This window comes from Suricata suricatta, chromosome 1 (assembly GCF_006229205.1).
Source record: "Suricata suricatta isolate VVHF042 chromosome 1, meerkat_22Aug2017_6uvM2_HiC, whole genome shotgun sequence".
NCBI classification, from domain to species: domain Eukaryota; kingdom Metazoa; phylum Chordata; class Mammalia; order Carnivora; family Herpestidae; genus Suricata; species Suricata suricatta.
The window spans coordinates 69,931,562-69,951,055 of record NC_043700.1 but is presented as its reverse complement, the minus strand read 5'-3'; the positions used below and the strand labels follow the sequence as shown (position 1 = coordinate 69,951,055).

The following is a 19,494-nucleotide window of genomic DNA, read 5'->3' as shown; positions in this document are numbered from 1 at the left end:
TTATTGACCTTACCGTTAAATTTAAAAAGGTTAATTATCAAAAGAATTGACACCTCTTTGCGAATGGGTGGATGTGTCCATCTGCCTGCCATGATCTGCAGTGTTAGTCACAGAAGACGGGGGGCTCCAGGCTGGTTTTCCTTCTAACAGTCTCTTCCCTTCTCCCAAAGATGTAAGCTATGTACCTGGTATACAGCACTCCTGCCCAATTTTGACTTCTGAGATAAATATTTACTAAAATAATAAAGAAATCCAGCTAGCTTACTAACTTTATGGTTTTTCCAAGCGATGGAAATTTTAAGGATATATTTAATAAGTGTAAACATACTAATAATTACTTCAAGAAATAAAAACAGAAATATTGCTTTTTCCCAGTGTGGCTCAGAGAATACGTTTGTGTTGAAGTATAAAGGGGTGCTAATATGATCTTTCTTTCCTGACAGATTATTGAAAGCATTATGCTTTGTAACAAGTTTCCTTCTATATATATATAGAGGAGGGGCAGAGAGAGGGACACACAGAATTCGAAGCAGGCTCCAGGCTCTGAGCTGTCAGCACAAAGCTGATGCAGGGCTCGAACCCACGGACTGTGAGATCATGACCTGAGCCAAAGTCGGACGCTCAACCAACTGAGCTACCCGGGAGCCCCTGCGACTTGGTTTTCTTATCTATACATTGTATGTGCCCCAGAGGACTGTTAGGAGGATTAAGGGAGCCGAAAGATGAAAATAAAAGCAGTGAGCCCAGGGCCTGCCAAGCAGTAGGCACCAATCAGGGTTAGTGTTACGGAATGAGAGTTCATTTTCAGTGTTTGAGGCATGTTCCATACAGAATGGTTCATTTTATGATTTTGTGGATTTCTCCCCAAATCCATTAGGTGTTTCACCATAATTTAATTCATGACTTAAGTTGTAAACATTGTTATTGTCCTCCAACCCCACTGGCCTCTTTTTGTTCCTCATTCCCAAAAAGTGCTTGCCTACCCCAGGGCTGGTCCTTCCTTCTGTGTAGGGGGCTTCCCTCCCACCTCCTCCAGATGCCTTTCGTGTCCCCCGTACCTTCTAGGCCATCACCGTGGTTATTCCTTCAGGGCTGTTGTCCCAGCCCGTGACCTTATTTATTGTCTGACTTACCCAAGGAGCCTGTTCACTGCTGTATCTCCAGCACTCAGCATAGCAACTGGAGCATAATGAAGATTTGATGAAGGCATGATTGAATGAACGAATGAACAAATGACCAGGTAGAGGACAAGGTTGGCTCTTGATGTCTGGCCCCGAAGGCTGAGCCTCACTGCTTGGTGCTATCCCCGATTACACTTGCTCCAGGGCCTTTTCTGCTGCTGCAGAGCCACCTTGCTCTCCCTGAACACATGGCCTTTGTGGTCTGTACTGTCACTGGTGATGCTGCATAGGCAACTTCTCCCCCCTCAGACCTGCCAATATGACTGAACGGTTGCGTTATTTCACATTCCATGACAAGACCCCCTTGCCCCAGCCGGGTGATAAATGTTCGTCGAGGGTGTGTATTGGGTAAAGCAGAAGAAAGAGACATTTGCTAAGGGTAAGTGTGAGGGGTGGTGGAGGGCTGTGGCAGAGGTTGGAACAGTGTCCGAGGCCCCAGCCTTGTTTGTAGGTTTTGTGAAACTGAACTGTACCCAAGCGGTGGGACAGGACTGTCCAGAGGACTATGGAGGAAGGCAGAAGGAGGCTGTGGGATCAGGGCCAGATCCGAGTTTATGACAGGATTAGCAAACCCAGTCAGGAGAGAGGCCTTGGCGTGCAGGGGCTTTGTCTTTGAATAAGAAAGAGCCAAGGGCACCCGATGAAGAAATCGAAGAAGGTCGGAGGTTAGTGATAAGCCAAGATTAGGTTCCCTGGCAGGTGCTTATCAGATGATCATAAGGAGCTTTCGGTAGTTCCAGCTCCACCGTTTAGATTGGTTTTGGTTTTCTCCTGGGCAAGTTTCTTAAGTGTTCTGAGCTTTGCATTCCTCATGTGTAAAACGGGGAAAACAGTTGCCAAATTTATAAAGATTAAATGGGAGAGTCAGGGTAAAAACTATGGAGTACTACCCAACAATGTACTGTCTGTGACCAGGACAAGCCAAGCTGAATGGTGATGAGCTTCCCAAACATAATCGAGGGACCAAGGGCCTTTTATCTTGGCCAGGGATTCTAGCTCATGGGGGAGAGAGTGTGTGATTTAATCTGCTTAGGTTGCCATAACAAAATACCACAGTCTAGGTGACTTAAACAGCAGAAATTTATTTTCCCACAGCTCTAGAGGCTGGACGTCTGAGATCAGGGTGCCGGCATGGTCCTGTTGGATCAGGGCCCCACCTTTATGACCGCATTTAGCCTTAGTTACTTCCGTAGAGGCGCCATCTCCAACTATAGTCACACTGGACTTCGGATTTCAACATATGAATGGGAGGAGGCACAAATATTCAGTCAATAGGAGAGAATAAGGAATCACTCGAGTGACAAGATGTCCTCTACACACTTTGGGGAGAGCCTGTCCTCCCCAGCTCTGGCCAGAGCGGGCTTCTGATCACAGGTGTCAGGATGGATGAGCTCAGCCTTGTTCACCTGTGATCGGCACTGTGGTGATATTTCACAGCATGCACAGCAACAGTCGGCCCTTTGGACACTAGGACATGCTGCTTTTATCCTGTCCTCAGGAGGGGGAGTCAGGGCTCTCAGGAGAAGCCTCATCAGAGGCTGCCATCCCATATGCTTGGTGACGCACTTCCATCCAGAGCATCCATCTGCACCTGTCATTTTCTCTGTGGTGGCGAATGTCCTAGTCTATCCAAATTCCATTACCTAACCAGGCACTCTTTTAATTGTTTTAATCAATTTTTCCCAGTTTTATTGGGAAATGATTGACATACGTACTGTGTAAGCTGAAGGTATACAGTACAGTCGTTTGATTTAGATACACAATAGGTTCAGCTGACATCCGTCTTCTCAGATAGATGCAATAAAAAGAAACAAATAAAGGGAAAACATGTTTTTCCTTGGGATGAGGAATCTACTCTCTTCACTTTCCTCTGTATCATACAGCAGTGTTAGCTAACTCATCATGTTGTATGGTACCTCCCTGGTGGTTATTTATCTTATAACTGCAAATTTGTGTCTTTTGACCCTTTTCCTCCAATTCCTCCTCCCCCTCCCTCCATTTCTAGTAACCACAAATGCAGTTCCTTTTTCTATGAGTTTGGTGGTTTTTTAGATTAAGTGAGATTACATAGGATCAAGTGAGATCATATAGGATTTGCTTTTCTCTTTTTGGCTTCTTTCACTTAGCATCATGTCCTCAGGGTCCATCCACGTTAGCACAAATGTCAGGACTTCCTCATTCTTTATGGGTGAATAATAGTTCCTTGTCTGTATGTACCATGACTTCTTTAGCTACACAGCCACTGATGGACACTTAGGTTGTTTTTATGTCTTAGCCATTATAAATAATGCTGCTGTGAACATGGAGGTGCTGGTATCTTTTTGACTTCTTGTTTTCCTTACCCTTGGATATATTCCCAGAGTAGAATTGCTGGATCATGTGGCAGTTCTGTTTTTGAGGATCCTTCATACTTTTTCCATAGTGGCTGTACTCTAGTCAGGCATTCTCTTAGGTAAAATAAAATAAAATAAAATTAAATTAAATTCATTAAATAATTTTTTAGCCAGGCATTTTTTTCCATAATATTTTATTGTCAAATTGTTTTCCATACAACACCCAGTGCTCTTCCCCTTAAGTGCCCTCCACCATCACCACCACCTCTTTTCCCTCCTCCCTCTTCCCCTTCAACCCTCAGTTCATTCTCAGCATTCAATAGTCTCTCAAGTTTTGCATCCCTCTCTCTCCCCAACTCTCTCTCCCTCCTCCGCTCCCCCTGGTTCTCCATTAGGTCTCTCTTGTTTTCCTGCTAGACCTATGAGGGCAAACATATGATTTCTGTCCTTCTCTGCCTTAGCCAGGCATTCTTAATGTTCCCTCAGCAGCATGTTCCACAGTGATTTGCCCTTTGTGTCCTTTTTTAAAAAATATTTATTTATTTATTTTTTCTATGTTATTTTTATTTTATTATTTTTTAACATATGCAATTATTTTCCATCATTTACACTACAGTAGTTACAATGACACTCCAAACAGAAAAGCAAAGTAAAAAATCAAAACCCCAACTTCTATTTCATGTAATTAGACTTATACAGAAATTAGAAGGTTAAGTAACAACTAGTTAATCACCTAATTTCACAGCTATCTGAAGTGGTGATCGTTATATAGCAGCTTATCTATGATACATTCAAGATATATGATACAATTTATTACTTGTTCATAAGCTACAACACAGCCTGCTTAATACCTTTCCTTAAATTCCACCTCTATACTACAGTATACTTGAGGTCCATGCAAAAAAGTAGCTACCTTTTATATAGGAAATGGATGATTAAGTCTTTGGTGCTGTAAAAGCAACTTCATTTAAACATAACCACCACTACCACCAAAAAAAGAAGAGGGAAAAAAAAAAAAGTAATGAAAATAATAAGGGAAAAACCCAAGACATACTTCCTGGGGGAAAAAAAAAAAACAAAAAAAACCCAGCATGTACTTTCTGTCCTTGACGGAATGTATTAAATGAGCAAACACCACCAACAGGCAAAACAAGTACTACAATGTAAAAATATTTAAAAAAAGGAAAACCCTCTCACATGCATAAATGAAAGATTGTCCTTTGTGTCCATTTTTGATACATACATTCTTCCTATGTATTTATCGAATGAATTATAAAACAAATGGGTGAATGAATGGGTGAGTGAAGTGCAAGTGGCATCTAACATCATATTATTTTCAGATGTGCAACAAAAACGATCTGGTATTTGTATAGTGTGATCTGATCACCACAATAAGTTGACTTACTATCTTGGTCTCTTTCATTTGTTGTTTTTTTTTTAATGTTTATTTATTTTTGAGAGTGGGGGGGGCGGGCAGAGAGGAGGGAGACACAGAATCCAAAGCAGGCTCCAGGCTCTGAGCTGTCAGCACAGAGCCTGATGTGGGGCTTGAACCCACGAGCCATGAGATCACAAGCTGAGCCAAAGTCAGAGGCTCAACTGACTGAGCCACCCAGGTGCCCCAGTCTCTTTCATTTTGACTATAATTACCTGAGAGCAGAGTTTATTCTTTCTTTCCACAAAAACTTTCTGGCCAAAAGAGTACCCAGTATGGTTAGTTCCTTCCAGGATAGGCTCCTCATCAAAACAGCTATTCAGTTAGTATATACATTTGGAAATCTCAGGAATATTTTTGTTTTCACCGCATTGGGTTTTTCTCCAAGTTTACTCAGTTCCAACCTCATTTACATAAAGCAGAAAAAAACATCAGTCTTAGAGGCTTTAACCTTCCCAGGCTGAGAGTACTCCGCCTTCTCAGCGTTAACTCCTTAGATCTTGAGCCATCAAGGGGACTGCCGGGCAGTCATTTTCTGTCCCTCTCGTGTTCGCTTAGATGTTCACACATGTAAACATCTGAGCCCCTGTGCCTTTGTGTTTGAAAAGAGCCAGCCTCACTGAAGAGCTGGTTCGTCAGTTGCATTTGCTGTGCTTCTGCTTTGTCCCCAGCGCGGTATACATTCAGTAGGGAGGATGGTGGGATGAATGATGCCAATCGGGGGGAATACGCCTCCACCCTCAGGGAGCTCAGGAAGGGGCTGGGAGACAGGGCACAGACACGGGGAATTACATAAGGAGAACTGCAGAAGCAGAAGAGGATTTCATGGTTCCTGTGGGCCTGTTAACCACGACCAGGGCTTATCTCTCACCCAGGAGGCGCTTGATAAGCAAGATTGGGTCCAATTAGCAGCTGAGTGGGAGAAGTGAAGGAAGCAGGCTGCGCTCGTACAGACAGCTACTGTTACTAAAACGGACCATCTCCTAGCTCACGGCAGGGGGTGGGTGCTGAGGAAATTGGCAGACAAGTGGTTCTCAAGCAGGGGTGACTTTGTCCCCCATGGGACCCTTGGCAGTCACGATGATGGAGGGAGAAGGGGTGCTTCTGGCTTCTAGTGGGTAGAGGCCAGGGATGCTGATAGGCATTCTACAATGCACAGCATAGCCCCTCACAACAAAGAATTATCCAGCCTAGAAGGTTAATGGTGCTGAGGCCGAGAAAGCCAGTGAGAGCCTGAGGGTAAGTCTGGGATCTGGTCTGGGTGGTGGGAACTGGGTCACTTCACTTTCTTGGGTCATGGTTTACTTATCTGTGATGTAATAAGCTCTTAGGTTACATTTGGCTCTAACAATTCTGTGATTTAGTGAAGCTGGCAAACTGGAGATTAAAGATGAGATGTGACTATCTTCAGAATTTTGTGCTTTTCTACAAAGTAAAAGAAGAATGGAGTTTTAAGAAACTCTCTAGGAAATAGTGCTTAAACCTCAGGTGAATCTTTAAAAATTGGAGCCATTTCATCTTCATAAAACCCATAAGAAAGACTAGAAGAGCCTTGTTCTCATGCTTTGTTACTAAGGAAGGAATTCTTTTGGGGGCTCCAGGGACAGCCCAGAGAAGAATCTTCTAGAATTACACAGAACCTAAGATGCCAGCCGGGCACACCTGAGGGCTGCTTTTCAAGTATTGTCTCAGCTGCCAAGTTCCTGAAAGGGGAGGGACAGCTTTCCCTGGCCCGGGCCATTCTTCCTTGGCCTCTGACTGAATCGAAGCCACACCCTGCCTACCACATGTCTTCTTCATATCAAAAGAGCCTGTTCTTCCAGACCTTAAGAATTGACCAGAAGGGAAAGAATGAGAAAACAACCTTTGCCTATTCAGGGAAGCTGGACTAAAGCTAGCACAAACTGTCAGGGTTGCCTGTAGATTAGTAATAGTACATTTATTGGTACTTTTCAGAAAAAGCAATCGATTCTAATGAAACCCCTTTGCCACAAAATAGTAAAGGGGTTTTTATTTTTGTACTTAAATTTTTTTCCCATACCAAAAATTCAAATCATCCTTGTAAAACATGCTGTTGAGAAATAGAAAATTCTATATGAAGATAACTCTAATTGAGGATCTATTATCATGTCACAGATTTGATAAATTTCAATTTCAGAATGTTTGAGAAACGTTTTTATGAAAGTATCAGAATTTATTTGTAGGTATTTACCCTCACAAATCATAAAAATGTAAACAGAATTCTAAAACTGAATACTTTCTGTACCGATGTAAACAGGGCCCTCAAAAGTCAAGAAAAATTAGTAGATGCCGTCTACACTCAGGAACCAAACTGAGGTAAGTCCACGGTGAAGGACTTACCAAGGGGGCAGGCAGTAACTGTTTCATGACCCCTGGCCCATCACCCAGTTAAGCTTTCTCTGGATCTTTGGAGAGGTTGTCAGTGTGTGAGCTTCCTGTTCCACCCCACCCCGTGGCGAGGGACGAGGGCGCTTCCTCTTCATCTGAAACCAAGTGACAAAGGATGAGCTGGACACTCATCCCAAAGGTTGTGAGAGCATAAGGACTGGTTTGAGAAGAGAGAGAGAGTAAGGCCACATTGCTGCTCACTGCTGCCCCCAGCGGTGGGGGCAAGAATGCGGTTTTCCAGTGCACCAAGCCCACCTTTTCCACTGAAGAGTTATTTCCAGCGGGCCTTGCCAGGAGGGCGTTGTGGAAGAGTGGTTGAGCCTTGACGAAGGGAGAGTCTGTGTGAGGTACACCCCTGCGTGATAAGGCTCTGGGGCTCCATGTCAGCCACATCTTGGGAATTTCAACCCGGGTTCACAACAGAGCACTCTCCAAGACCCCATAAAAGCTTTCCAGGAAACTGAGCACCAGCTTCAGACATCTGTCAAGTCCCAAGTGTACGAATGTCCTATTATGTCTGTACCCAAAGACTATGGCCGTCTTTCCCTAATTCTCCCTCCTTAGGCCAAATCTGGAAAAGCCAGAAACAAACTATGGGAGGAAGAAGTATAGATCAGAAGGAAACAAAATCCAACCTACCCTCATAGTTCCACTTCAGGCTTCCAGGGTGAAAGCATAAAAGAACTTGGGGAAAGAGAAGCTCTAAATAAAGTAGGAGGTAAGAGTTATTATAATATTGGAAGGGGTATTTGTTTTTCATTTTAGAGAGAGAATGAGAGAAAAAGAGGTGGTTCCATTCACTCCGTGTAAAGTTTCTTAGATCATTCCAGGTTGTGTTTATCAGCAGTTTACCCTCCCTTTAAAATTTTTTTTAGTGTTTATTTATTTTTGAGAGAGAGAGTACAGCAAGGGAGGTACAGAAAGAGACGCACGCACAGAATCCAAAGCAGGCTACAAGTTTTGAGCTGTCAGCACAGAGCCTGAGGTGGGGCTTGAACTCATGGACCACGAGATCATGACCCAAGCGAAAGTTGGGCATTTAACAGACTGAGCCACCCAGGTGCCCTGCAGTTTGCCCGTTTTTATTCCTGAATACTGCTCTATTGAATGAGTATGTTACAGTTTATTTTCCATTCACCTATTGATGGACATTTGGAGTTTCTTCCCCAGATGTGGGCTATTATTAACAGGCTATGAACATTCTTTTCAAGTCTCTACACAAACATGTTTTCATTTCTTCTGCATAATCACCTATAAGTGGAAACTGTTGGGTTGTATGAAACATGGGGGTTTACCTTTCTAGCAAATTATCAAATGTTCTTCCTGAGTCGTTCCATTTTCTAGTGTGACCACAAACAACATATGGGAATCCCAGTGGTTCTACATCTTTCATTGTTTGATCATGTCAGACTTTTTCATTTTAGCTATTCTAGTGGTTGTGGGGTGGTATCTTGTTTTAGTTTTAAATTTCATTTTCCAGATGACTAATGATGTTGAGCATCTTATTATGTGTTATTGGCCATTTGTATATTTTCTTTTGTCAATGTCTATTCAGTATTTTATCCCATTTAAAAAAACTGATTTACTTGTTTTCTAATTATTGACTTACAGCTCATAGAGTCTTCATATAGTCTGGACACAGGTTCTTTGTCAGATACCGGTTGCTAATATTTTTTTTCCAGTCTGTGATGGGCCTTTTCATTTTCATAGTGTTATCTTCTGAAGAACAGATTTTTAAAATTTTGATAAAGCTTTATCAACTTTTTCCTTTTATTGTTGATGCTTTTATGCTTTTTTATGAGACATTCAAATTAATGAAATGAAATTGTTTCTAGAACTGAAAGTGCTCAGGAGACTTGATTACCTAAGAGTAACTGAAAAAGTTATGGTGATATGCCTGAGATTCCATCCAAAGTCAGAGAAAGACCAGCCCCCCTTGGGCCATTTCAGAAAAGGCAAAAACACTATGAATTGGATAGCCAGTAGGCAGAATTCTAGAAAGATTTAGCTAAGCTTCCTATTCTTTGGATTTTTTTTTTAATTTGAGAGAGAGAGTGAGTGAATGAGAACCAGAGGTAGGGAGAGAGAGAGAGAAAGAGAGAGGAGAGAATCTTAAGCAGGCCCCACACCCATCATGGAGCCCAATGCAGGGTTCTGGCCTATGATCCTGGAATCATGACCTGATCTGAAATCACGAGTGGGACATTCAAATGACTGAGCCACCCAGGTGACCCATTTTTGAATTTTTTTTTAACAACTGGTTTGTTTGATGATGAGTTTTAGAAACAAGTCAAAGAGAAAACAAGGTTAAAAATTACAGGTGGGGAATTTTTCTTTCCTCTTTCTTTTAATAATTTCAGTGTCTAGGAGTCGAACAATCACACTCTTTAATAAGACTTCCTATAAGGAAGTTCTTTTTTTTTTTTTAAGTTTGTTTATTTATTTTGAGAGAGTGAGAACAGGGGAAGGGCAGAAAGAGAGGGAGAGACAGGATCCCAAGAGGGTCTGCTCTGTCAGTTCAGAGCCCAATGCTGGTCTCTAACTCATGAACCGGGAGACCGTGACCTGAGCTGAAATCAAGAGTTGGATGCTCAACCCACTGAGCCACCCAGGTGCCACTGGTTTTGTTTTCTACAAGCATCTGTGAAGTCGTCATGCTGCAAGTTAAGCCTATTTTCTTCCAGTTTGTTCTCAGAGGAAAGGAACATATAAGCATCTCTTCTTCAAACTAAATAATTGCATGCTCAGTCCTTAAAATATCTCCTCTGGATGTATTTTCTGATTCTTTGACTAGCTGGTAGCTCTCTGCTAAGCCTCTCAGCATTCTCCAAATCCCCCTTTTGAATGCTAAGCTTGGATCTAAGTGGCCAGTCTCTTAGTGAAGCCCTGAGGGCAACAAAGGCGATTCTTAGTGCCCACTTTTCCCCAAGCATCCCAGCACCATGAAGACAGTGTAAACAAAGCGGGATGAGGCCAACTCACTTCATTTGGATTTCACTACAACCGGCATTGTATCTGTTTGCTAAAAAGTGTTAAGGCTATAAATTCACAGCCAGAGTATCCATCTCTAAACACTTTGAGTAAAAAAAAAAAAAAAAAAAAAAAAAAATACATCAAGGTCAAGAGATTCTAACTGAAAGTAGAATGAGTGAAATTAATCAAAGTTCACATAGTATGTCCATCCACAGTCAGTCGATCTACAATTGCTACTGAGCAGCAGAGGGCAGGGGCCTCTGGGCCTTTGTACTGGTTGTTTCTACCACCAAGGAAGAAAATTTTTCTTTCCCCAGATGGGCCTGTGGCACATTCCCCAAGACCCTTCAGGTCTGCTCTCAGAAGGAGCCTTCAGCAAGGCCTTTACTAATCACCTTGAGACTGCAACTCTTTAACTCAGCTTGGCCCACCCAGACCCACTCATGGAAATTCCCAGTCCTGATTTTAGGCTACTCTGTATTTCCTCATGGCACTTAACAGATATGGTCTACACTTGTACTTATTAATTTCTGTATTATCTGTCTGCCCTAGTGGAATACAATTTGTGTATGTTATGTTCACTGCTTTCTTCCTCCATTTTGAGAAGAGTTCCTGGCACAGAGAAATCCTCAATAAATAATCTTCAAATGAATAAATCTATGAGTGCAAGTAGAATTCTTTGTGGTGAGAAAGAGTACTTGAACATTTATGTGTATCTATTTAATGGAACACATATATAATGCTTACTATGATATTTCATTTAATCCTCATGACAGTCCTATGAAGCAGGACTGTTGCTCTCGCCTGTGGATGAAGAAACAGAGGCACAGTGCTAAATCACAGCTGGCATGTGGTAGCCTGTTCCAGAGTCTGTGCTCTCAAACACTTCCATGCTTCCTCCCTCAGTTAAATAACTGGAATGTATTTGGCAGAAGCCCAGGATTGAACAGATTTGGACTGGGGCCAGCCATACAGTCCTTTCTGGGCAAGGTGAATGGAACATGGGCAGTGGAGAAGACACAATGGATCGCCTCCAAGTGTCGGAGCATAGAAGGCAGAGACTCCAAAGAGGCAAAGGAGAAAGAGGGATGTGAAAGTGAGATCAGAGATGTGGACCCAGGACACCTGGAGAGGCTGACAAGAAGCCTGAAGGACCTAACTTGGACTTCAATTCATGCCCCAAAGGGATACTTCACTCCAGCTTGAGATTCAGGAGCAGAGGGCCAACATCAGGCCCATGGTTCCAGCAAAGGAGGGCTGGGGAAGGAAAGATGGGTATGGGCCTAAGCCTAGGAGAGGAATTTGGAGGTGAGGAATTTGGGGAGGAAGAAAGGAAGACCTAGATTCCGAGAAATTGTCATTCATGTTCTGTCCCCTCTCCCCTCATCTTGGAATATCAAATGAATTTATTGATTAAAACTCCTTTAAGAAGTAAGTGGATGAACAAATTGTGGTATGTTCATGTAACGGAACACTGCTCAGCAATAAAAAAGAATGAACTAGTGACACGTGGATGAATCTTTAAAAATTTTGGAATAAAAGAAGTCGCTACGGTCTGAATGTTTGTGTCCCTCCCACCCCATATATATGTTCAAATCCTGATGCCTATTAGGACGTGGGGCCTTTGGTGGGTGATCAGGTCATGAGGACGGAGCCCTTATGAGTGAGATTAGTGCCCTTCTAAAAGAGGCCCAAGAGAGCTCCCTTGGCCCCTCCATGTAAGGACCCAGAGGGAAGTCTACAACCTGCAAGAGTTCCCTTACTGATGCTAGTCCACTGATCTTGGACTTCCAGCCTCCAGAACTGTAAGAAATATATTTCTGTTATATATATATATACAACAAAAAGTATATGCTGTATGATTCCACTTATATAAAATTTGAGACCAGCAAATTAAGAGAAAGGATCCTAATCCAGGATGATCTCATTTTAAGACCCTTACCTTAATTAAACCTGCAAAGACCCTCATTCTAAATAAGGTCATATTTTGAGGTTCTAGGTGGACATATATTCTGGGGGCCACAGTTCAATCTACTGTAAGCCCCAAGAGACCTCCAGGGCCAGAGAAGTTTCCTCATGTAGGAAAGGGAAACAGGAGTCCAGGATCAATTCTGAACTTGGTTTTCAGCAAATCCCTTCATGGTCTTTACCAACTAATTGAAAACTTGTTGTGTTGAAGCCTGTCATGGTTTAGCTCAATGGGCTGGGTGGTAGACAAATGAGCCCAAGGCCATTGCTTGGTCTACTATGTAAGTAAGTTTATTGCTCTTTTCCATGGCTACAGCCTAACTTTGGGCACCATTTTGCAAATGTGGGCCGTTGGTCATAAAAGGGCAGAGCAAAAGACTATAGGAGGCTTGTAAAAATCTATTGGCACGGTCAGAAAAATGAAAGTACATTTTGCTGATAAGTGGTTAGCAGAGTCCACTTCACGGCTCAAATTTATATGACAGTTGACTTGAAACCTTTCACTGCTTTTCTCAGAGAAGTACAAAGAAATCATAGAGAATAATAAACATGAACATCCATATAACTATAAATTTCCTCATCTACAAAGAATGAATGCATTTGAAGATAATGAAATTTAATGGAATGTGTTTAGAATTTTCAGTTCTTTAACAGGTTGTGGGCAGACCTAAGAGTAAGTGATTTTCATCCACGATTTACAATGCACTGAGGAACAGCTAAGAATAAAATCAAAAACCTTGATTCTTTTTATCTACAAAGTCCTTTTGTGTTGTTGATAGTTAAATTTTTGGTTTCCCCTCTTATATTGTCTAGGCATCCCTTTCATTTCCTTAAAAAAGAAAGTAAAGGATGTTTAAAATATATAATTTAGGTCTTGAAGTTAGTTATTTTTATAATCCTCTGAGAAACCTTTAAGAGGTCTGACCATTCATCTATATACTATCCAAGCGGCTTCTGTTGTGATTTCATCCAGTTCCATGAACCATATTATTACATGATCTCTTAGATGAGAATCTGGTATTAGGTGTATATCACTCCTTAGAAAGTATCAGCAGACTTTTAAATATTTTTCCTTCAGGACAGTGTTTTGTATGTTGGTAAATCAGGGGCTTGATAATGAGTGCACTGTGCGATGTTGAACTAAGTCAGTTAATTGGGGCTTCAGCTCTTTCAAAGGGTTGGGTGACCTCTGCTTATGGGTAATTGAAGCGTCAGGTTGCCAAGAGGTGGGTGACTAAGGGGTAGCTGTGGCAGATCAAGGGCAACATTTTAATTGGATGATGGGCATTCTCAAAGGGCACGTAGCAATTTTCTGAACTGCATAATCTAATGGTTTGAAATTTAGAAAGTAGTGATGTCACCTCCCCAACTTTTAAGAGAACGTACATCTCCCTCTGTAATTATTTTGTGAATTATTTTTAATAATTGCAACAGACCAACGCCAAAGGACATGATGGTCAGAGATGTGTGGAACAGCTTTGTCAGAGTTTCAGTCCTATGTCTTGATGCATTTTCATGATGCAATTCTTGGAAAAGTGTTTTGTGTTTTCAAAGCCTCCTCATTCTCCTTGTTATCAGTTCATTTCCTGTTCCAACTTTACAAGAGATTTACCTGTGTTTAAGTGAACTGAGTTTGAATATAGTTCTTCCCAGATTACAACTTGTGACACTCTCTCTTCCTTATTGGTTTTAAACAAAATATATGATGAAAGAAATAGTAAACTCACTGTCAAACATATTCTGCAGGTCATTACACTCAGAGTTTATAGAGAATAGGAGTGTTGTCTACTGATACTATGGAGAGGTTGAGAATTTGAGATCTACTCAGTAGAAGATTAATCTGTGATCAGTTTCTTAAGTTTTGAGTATGGCATAGTAGAAAGAACCCTGGATTAGGAGCTCAGACACCTGAACCCTGGCCCTGGTTCTGCTACTGTTCTGCCACATAACTCTGGGAATCCCATTTAATTTTGCAGGGCATCAGATTTCCCATCTGAAAAATGAGGGTGTCTGGTCAGGTTACTTAGGAAATCTTTAAAATTCCATGGTTGTTTTCTGAAAACGAAACTTTCTGAGTAAGTCTGACAAGTGGTTTTGTCTTTTTCCTCTGATTTGTGTCCTTATTTCACTGGAATGAGAGCCGCGCTGCTCTTTTTGACGTCAAAAATGCTTCTTAACAGGGGTACCTGGGTGGCTCAGTCAGTTAAGCATCTGACGCTTGATTTTGGCTCAGGTCATGATCTCCCAGTTTGTGAGTTCGAGCTCTGTACTGGGCTCCCATGCTGACAGAGTGAAGCCTGCTTGGGATTCTCTCTCTCCCTCTCTCTCTGCCCCTCCCTCTGCTCATGCTTTCTCTCTGTCAAAATAAATAAATAAACTTAAAAAATAATAAGATGCTTCTTAATAAATTTTAGTCGTTCATTCATTCATTTACATTGGGAAACATCTTTTTCCCAACAGATTCAGTTCTTTACACACCTCTGCTCATGATGAAAGAGAAAGGACCAGGCTTCATTGCTTACAGGCTGGATGACTTTGGAAAGTTCATTAAACTCTCTTGATTCTCAGTTTCTGTAACAATAAAATAGGAATAATAATTCCTACCACCACCCCTTCAGGTGGTTTTGAATAGTAAATGGGATCAAGTGAGAGATGAGCTGGCATGCAGTGGCTATTTACCAAACATGAACTTGCTCACCCTGCTTGCCAAGTCCTTCCCCATCAGATGTCCTGCTCTTTCTCACCTTTGATAGAGAAGGTGCACATGGGGCTCCTGGCACACCAGTCTTCGGGGGTTTAACAATGCTGAACAATGCATAAACATTAAAGGAATGAATGGATTGAATACATCTTTTAAAAAAACACCTTTAGTGACTTATGGGATGCCCTTATAAGGAAGGATCCTGTTGAACCCAGAAGCTTAAAAAAACCCCAAAACATAAAATTAACCATTTTGAAATGAACAATTCAGTCGTATGTAGTACATTCACAATGTATTATACAAACACTACCTCTGTTTAGTTCCAGAATAAAGCTGGCATCCATTAAGCAGTTTCTCTCTATTCCCCCCGCCCATCAGTCCCCAGCAACCACCAATCTGCCTTTTGGCGCTATGGATTTATCTATTCTGGATATTTCATATAAATGCAATCATATAATATACGACCTTATATGTCTATGTTTTTTTCCACTTGGCATGAAGTTCTTGCGGTTCGTCTGTGTTGTAGTAGATACCAGTACTGTGTCCTTTCCGTGGCTGAGTACTGTCCCACTCCAAGTGGATACCACAACCTGTTTATCCGTTAACCTGTTGATGAACAGTTAGGTTGTTTCCCCTTTTAACTGTCATGAATAATGCTGCTATAAACATGAGTGTACATGTCATTGTTTGAGTATTTTCAATCCTTTTCAAACCCTTTTTCAACCCTGTTTTTGGTCCTTTTGGGTATATATCCAGGAGTGGAGTTGCTGGGTCATATGGTGATCCTACAATTCACCTTTTAAACAACTGTGGTGCTTTCCATACCAGCTGAACCATTTTATATCCCTACTAGCAATATATGAGAGTTCCACTTCTGCCTCATCCTTTTTAACACTTTTTCAGTTTTCTTTTTATAGCTATCCCACTGGTTGTAACGTGGTGCCTTATTGTGTTTTGACTTGCATTTCCCTAATGACTAACGACATTGAGTATCTGTCTTTTCATGTGCTTGTTGGCCATTTATATATCATTTTTGGAGAAAAGTCTATTCAAGACCTTTGACCATTTTTAAATTGTTTTTTTTTTGTCTTTTTGTTGTTGAGTCATAAGAGTTCTTTATATATTCTAGATACTAGACCCTTCTCAGATATATGATTTGCAGATATGTTTTCCTACTCTGTAGGTTAGCTTTTCACTTTCTTGATAATGTCTTTTGATATAAGAGTTTTTGATTTCAATGCAGTCCAATTTATCTATTTTTCTTTTGTTGTTCATGTTTTTAGTGTCCTGAAACTTTTAAAAAAATTTTTTTACATTTATTTATTATTGGGAGACAGAGGGAGACAGAGCACGAACAGGGTAGGGGTAGAGAGAGAAGGAGACACAGAATCCAAAGCAGGCTCCAGGCTCTGAGCTGTCAGCACAGAACCCGACGCAGGGCCCGAACCCATGACCCATGAGATCACGACCTGAGCCAAAGTCAGTCATTCAACTGACTGAGCCACTCAGGTGCCCCCCCCCTTTTTTTATTTTTATTTTTTTACGTGAAGCTTTTTTAAATGACAGGATCTTAATGCTTTAGAGAAAAACAAGACCTTTTCCAGAAGGCCACCTGTGTTTTAAAGTCAAGAGGCATGTGAGTACGGATCCAACAGCTCCTTTGGAATCATCAGAAGAAGAGAAGAATCAGAAACAGCTTCATATACTATTTGGAAGAGCCACCAGAGGACTCTTACTTTAATATTAATTCAGTATCAGTGGCGGAATCATTAATATTTTTAAACTAACATAGACTAGAAAGGATAGTGCCTTTTGATCATTATTTTTATGGTTGAAATCAGAAGGGCTTGATACAGAGTTTGTGGAAACTATGTATATTTCAACATTTTTCTGTTTCTTTGCTAGTTCATTTTGATAGCTACTGTGCTTCCCTATATAAATAATGAGATGGTTCCAAATGGTAATGACTGTACTTTCCCCAAAGTTTGTATGGCTATAATTTATGCAATGCCACAAATCAAGCAAATAGCTCTTAATTTTATTTTTACCTCAGCGTATTATTTAGAAATCATATAAAGAAAAAAACCATAGTTTATTTTCTTGTTCTTGGTTATTACTGTAGGCCATTGAAAGGTTAAGTGAGCATATTTTAGAGGGGTGCCTGGGTGACTCAGTTGGTTGAGCATCCGGCTTCGGCTCAGGTCATGATCTCACGATTCATGGGTTCGAGCCCTGCATTGGGCTCTGTGCTGACAGCTCAGAGCCTGGAGCCTGCTTCAGATTCTATGTCTCCCTCTCTCTCTGCCACTCCCCTACTCATGCTCTGTCTTTCTCTCTCTCAAAAATAAATAAACATTGAAACAAAAGCAGAATTTAGTTAAGATCGAGACAGAGGAAAAAAATCATAGCTAACCTGCCATCTTCCAAATACACTGAACTAACTTCTGCTTTGTTTGCAAATGACTAAGGGAGCACTTAAAAAATGACTGTGAACTATTTATGTTTGGCAACTAAAATAAACCTATTTCTCTAGATTCTGAAGACCTACCACTCAAATCCAACATTTTCTCTGTAGAGGTAATGAATAGTTCTTACCAGACACGTTATTCAACAAAATAAGTATATCTTAAATGCACCTTCATGGGACTTTGTTCTTCGGTTGAAAAACTCCTGTCCACCTCAATAAATAGTATATTCACTAACATCAGAAGAAGGAAGATGGCTAATGTTTGTGACTTTTTAAAATATATATTGTTGTATGTGAGGCATACAGACTCTTCCTTGTAATCGGTCTGCAGGCAGTGATTAAACTTTTCAACTTGGACTCGTTTCATGCTGCTTGGACTATAAAGATGAGGACTTGGCCCTTTCTATTTGGCTCTCTCTTGGATTCTCAGTTTCCCCGACTTCAGAATGAAACATAATATCTTAAGCTAACAGAGCCCAGAGAGGCTGACCATTGGCTCCCATTGTCCCCTGATACTGCAGCCCCGCCCCTTTGGCTTGTGCTGACAAGCTGTTTGTATTTTTGTAAGGGCCACCCTTTAACTCAGCAGCCTGATGATTATAATGGGCCCAATTGTCTGTGGGCTGCAGAGAGCTGAATCCCCACATCCGAGGAGGCTGGGGCCGGTTTCTGATGCACAGGAGTGGCCGTTATGGAACACCGGTAAGGATTATTCTGAGTGTGCGGTGAAGCTTCTTCCGGGCGTGCTGCTTATTAATCCTGGGTGCTGTTTGAGAGAAACGAGTTGTGACTGAGTTGCTAGCTTTTCCTTGGTGTTCATGTTTGGCTTGCTAACAACGGAAGGAGAAGATCATTTTCTCTGAGATTTGCTGACCAAGCTCATAGTGATCCTGGTCAACCCCCGCAAGAAGTGCGCAGGGAAGCAAAAAAGTGGGGGGAGAGACGCAAGTGGGTTTGACAGCAAAGCAACATGGAAGAGGCAAAGCCCAGGCTGCTTCAGCGATGTTGTGAGACCCAGAGGCTGTTTTATTTTCTAACTGAAGTCTGGCTCTGCCACAGTGGGGTTTCTGTAAGCCAGCTGTTAGCCCGTGTAACTCGGTCGACCCTGTCTGAAGGGGTCTAATATCTGCTGGTATTTTCAAAGGGCAAACCCTAGTCGTCTTGTATGTCACAAATAGTTCTATTCAGAAATGTGGGAACCATTGAGAGCTGGCAGGCTGTAAAGTTTTACTGCCCATAAAAGTGTTCAAAGGGTACTATGGCCATCTGCAGTGGGGCTCAGGAATGAAGGACTAGCCCCAGGCGATTCGAGCATTTGTCCTTGACTACCCAGGAGAGAAGTCAGCGGAGCCAAGGACACCATGGGAGGGGCGGGTGGGAGGGGGACCTGAAATGGGCTTAGCCAGCCCATCTGGGGGTTCTTTCTGGTTTCTGGCTTGTAAACAAACGAGGGCAGAACACTGCTTGGATGCCCCATTTGGTGCTCAGACACCCTTCATGTTGCAGAGGGGTGCAGGAGGCCAGGGAGGGGCGTGCTGTGTGTCAGCCCACAGTGGGAAGGGGATGGAACAGCTGGAGCCTTGGGAATTGCTTTGGGAATAACTGCCTCCTGCTGAACGGAAAATCACCGATGGGAGCTCTGATCAGAGAATTGTGTCCCGTCCTTTCTGCGAGCCTCGTGCGGTGGGGTCTGTGAACTCACCATCAGTGTTTGATACGGACAAGAGGTGGGGTTTAACTTTTAGAGAGAATAAAGGTGAATCATGGGACTTTCAGACGTGTAGTGCTTTATAAATCTTCCCGCCTCTCCGCATCCCCCAAATTTGTATTTATTCTTTAAATACACTGAATTTAGACAGGTCTTGGGGCTCCTAGAGGAATGAAGTCAGATGCAGGGGTTGTTTTTTAAGTGAATTTTGCTCAAAGCAGCCTGAATGTTTCAGCTCAGTGTATGAAAATACCAGCTGGTTTCTTTTTCTTCTTCCTTTTTTTATATTTATTTATTTTGAGAGAGGGAGAGAGAACAA

General features: G+C 41.9%; 1 protein-coding gene across 4 annotated transcripts in view; it reads left to right on the top strand.

The window, feature by feature from the left end:
• Nucleotides 1–18,040: 18,040 nt before the first annotated feature.
• TRIM2 (tripartite motif containing 2) overlaps nt 18,041–19,494 on the top strand; it is a 115,970-nt gene continuing 114,516 nt past the window's right edge. For 2 of the 4 annotated variants that reach the window (XM_029939939.1, XM_029939933.1), the window contains exon 1: nt 18,043–18,169. In XM_029939939.1, the coding sequence (XP_029795799.1) occupies nt 18,140–18,169 (30 nt within the window). In that variant the 5' untranslated portion in view covers nt 18,043–18,139. Of the gene's footprint in view, nt 18,170–19,494 lie in introns of all 4 variants that reach the window. The other 2 variants (XM_029939964.1, XM_029939957.1) reach the window with 2 other exon arrangements.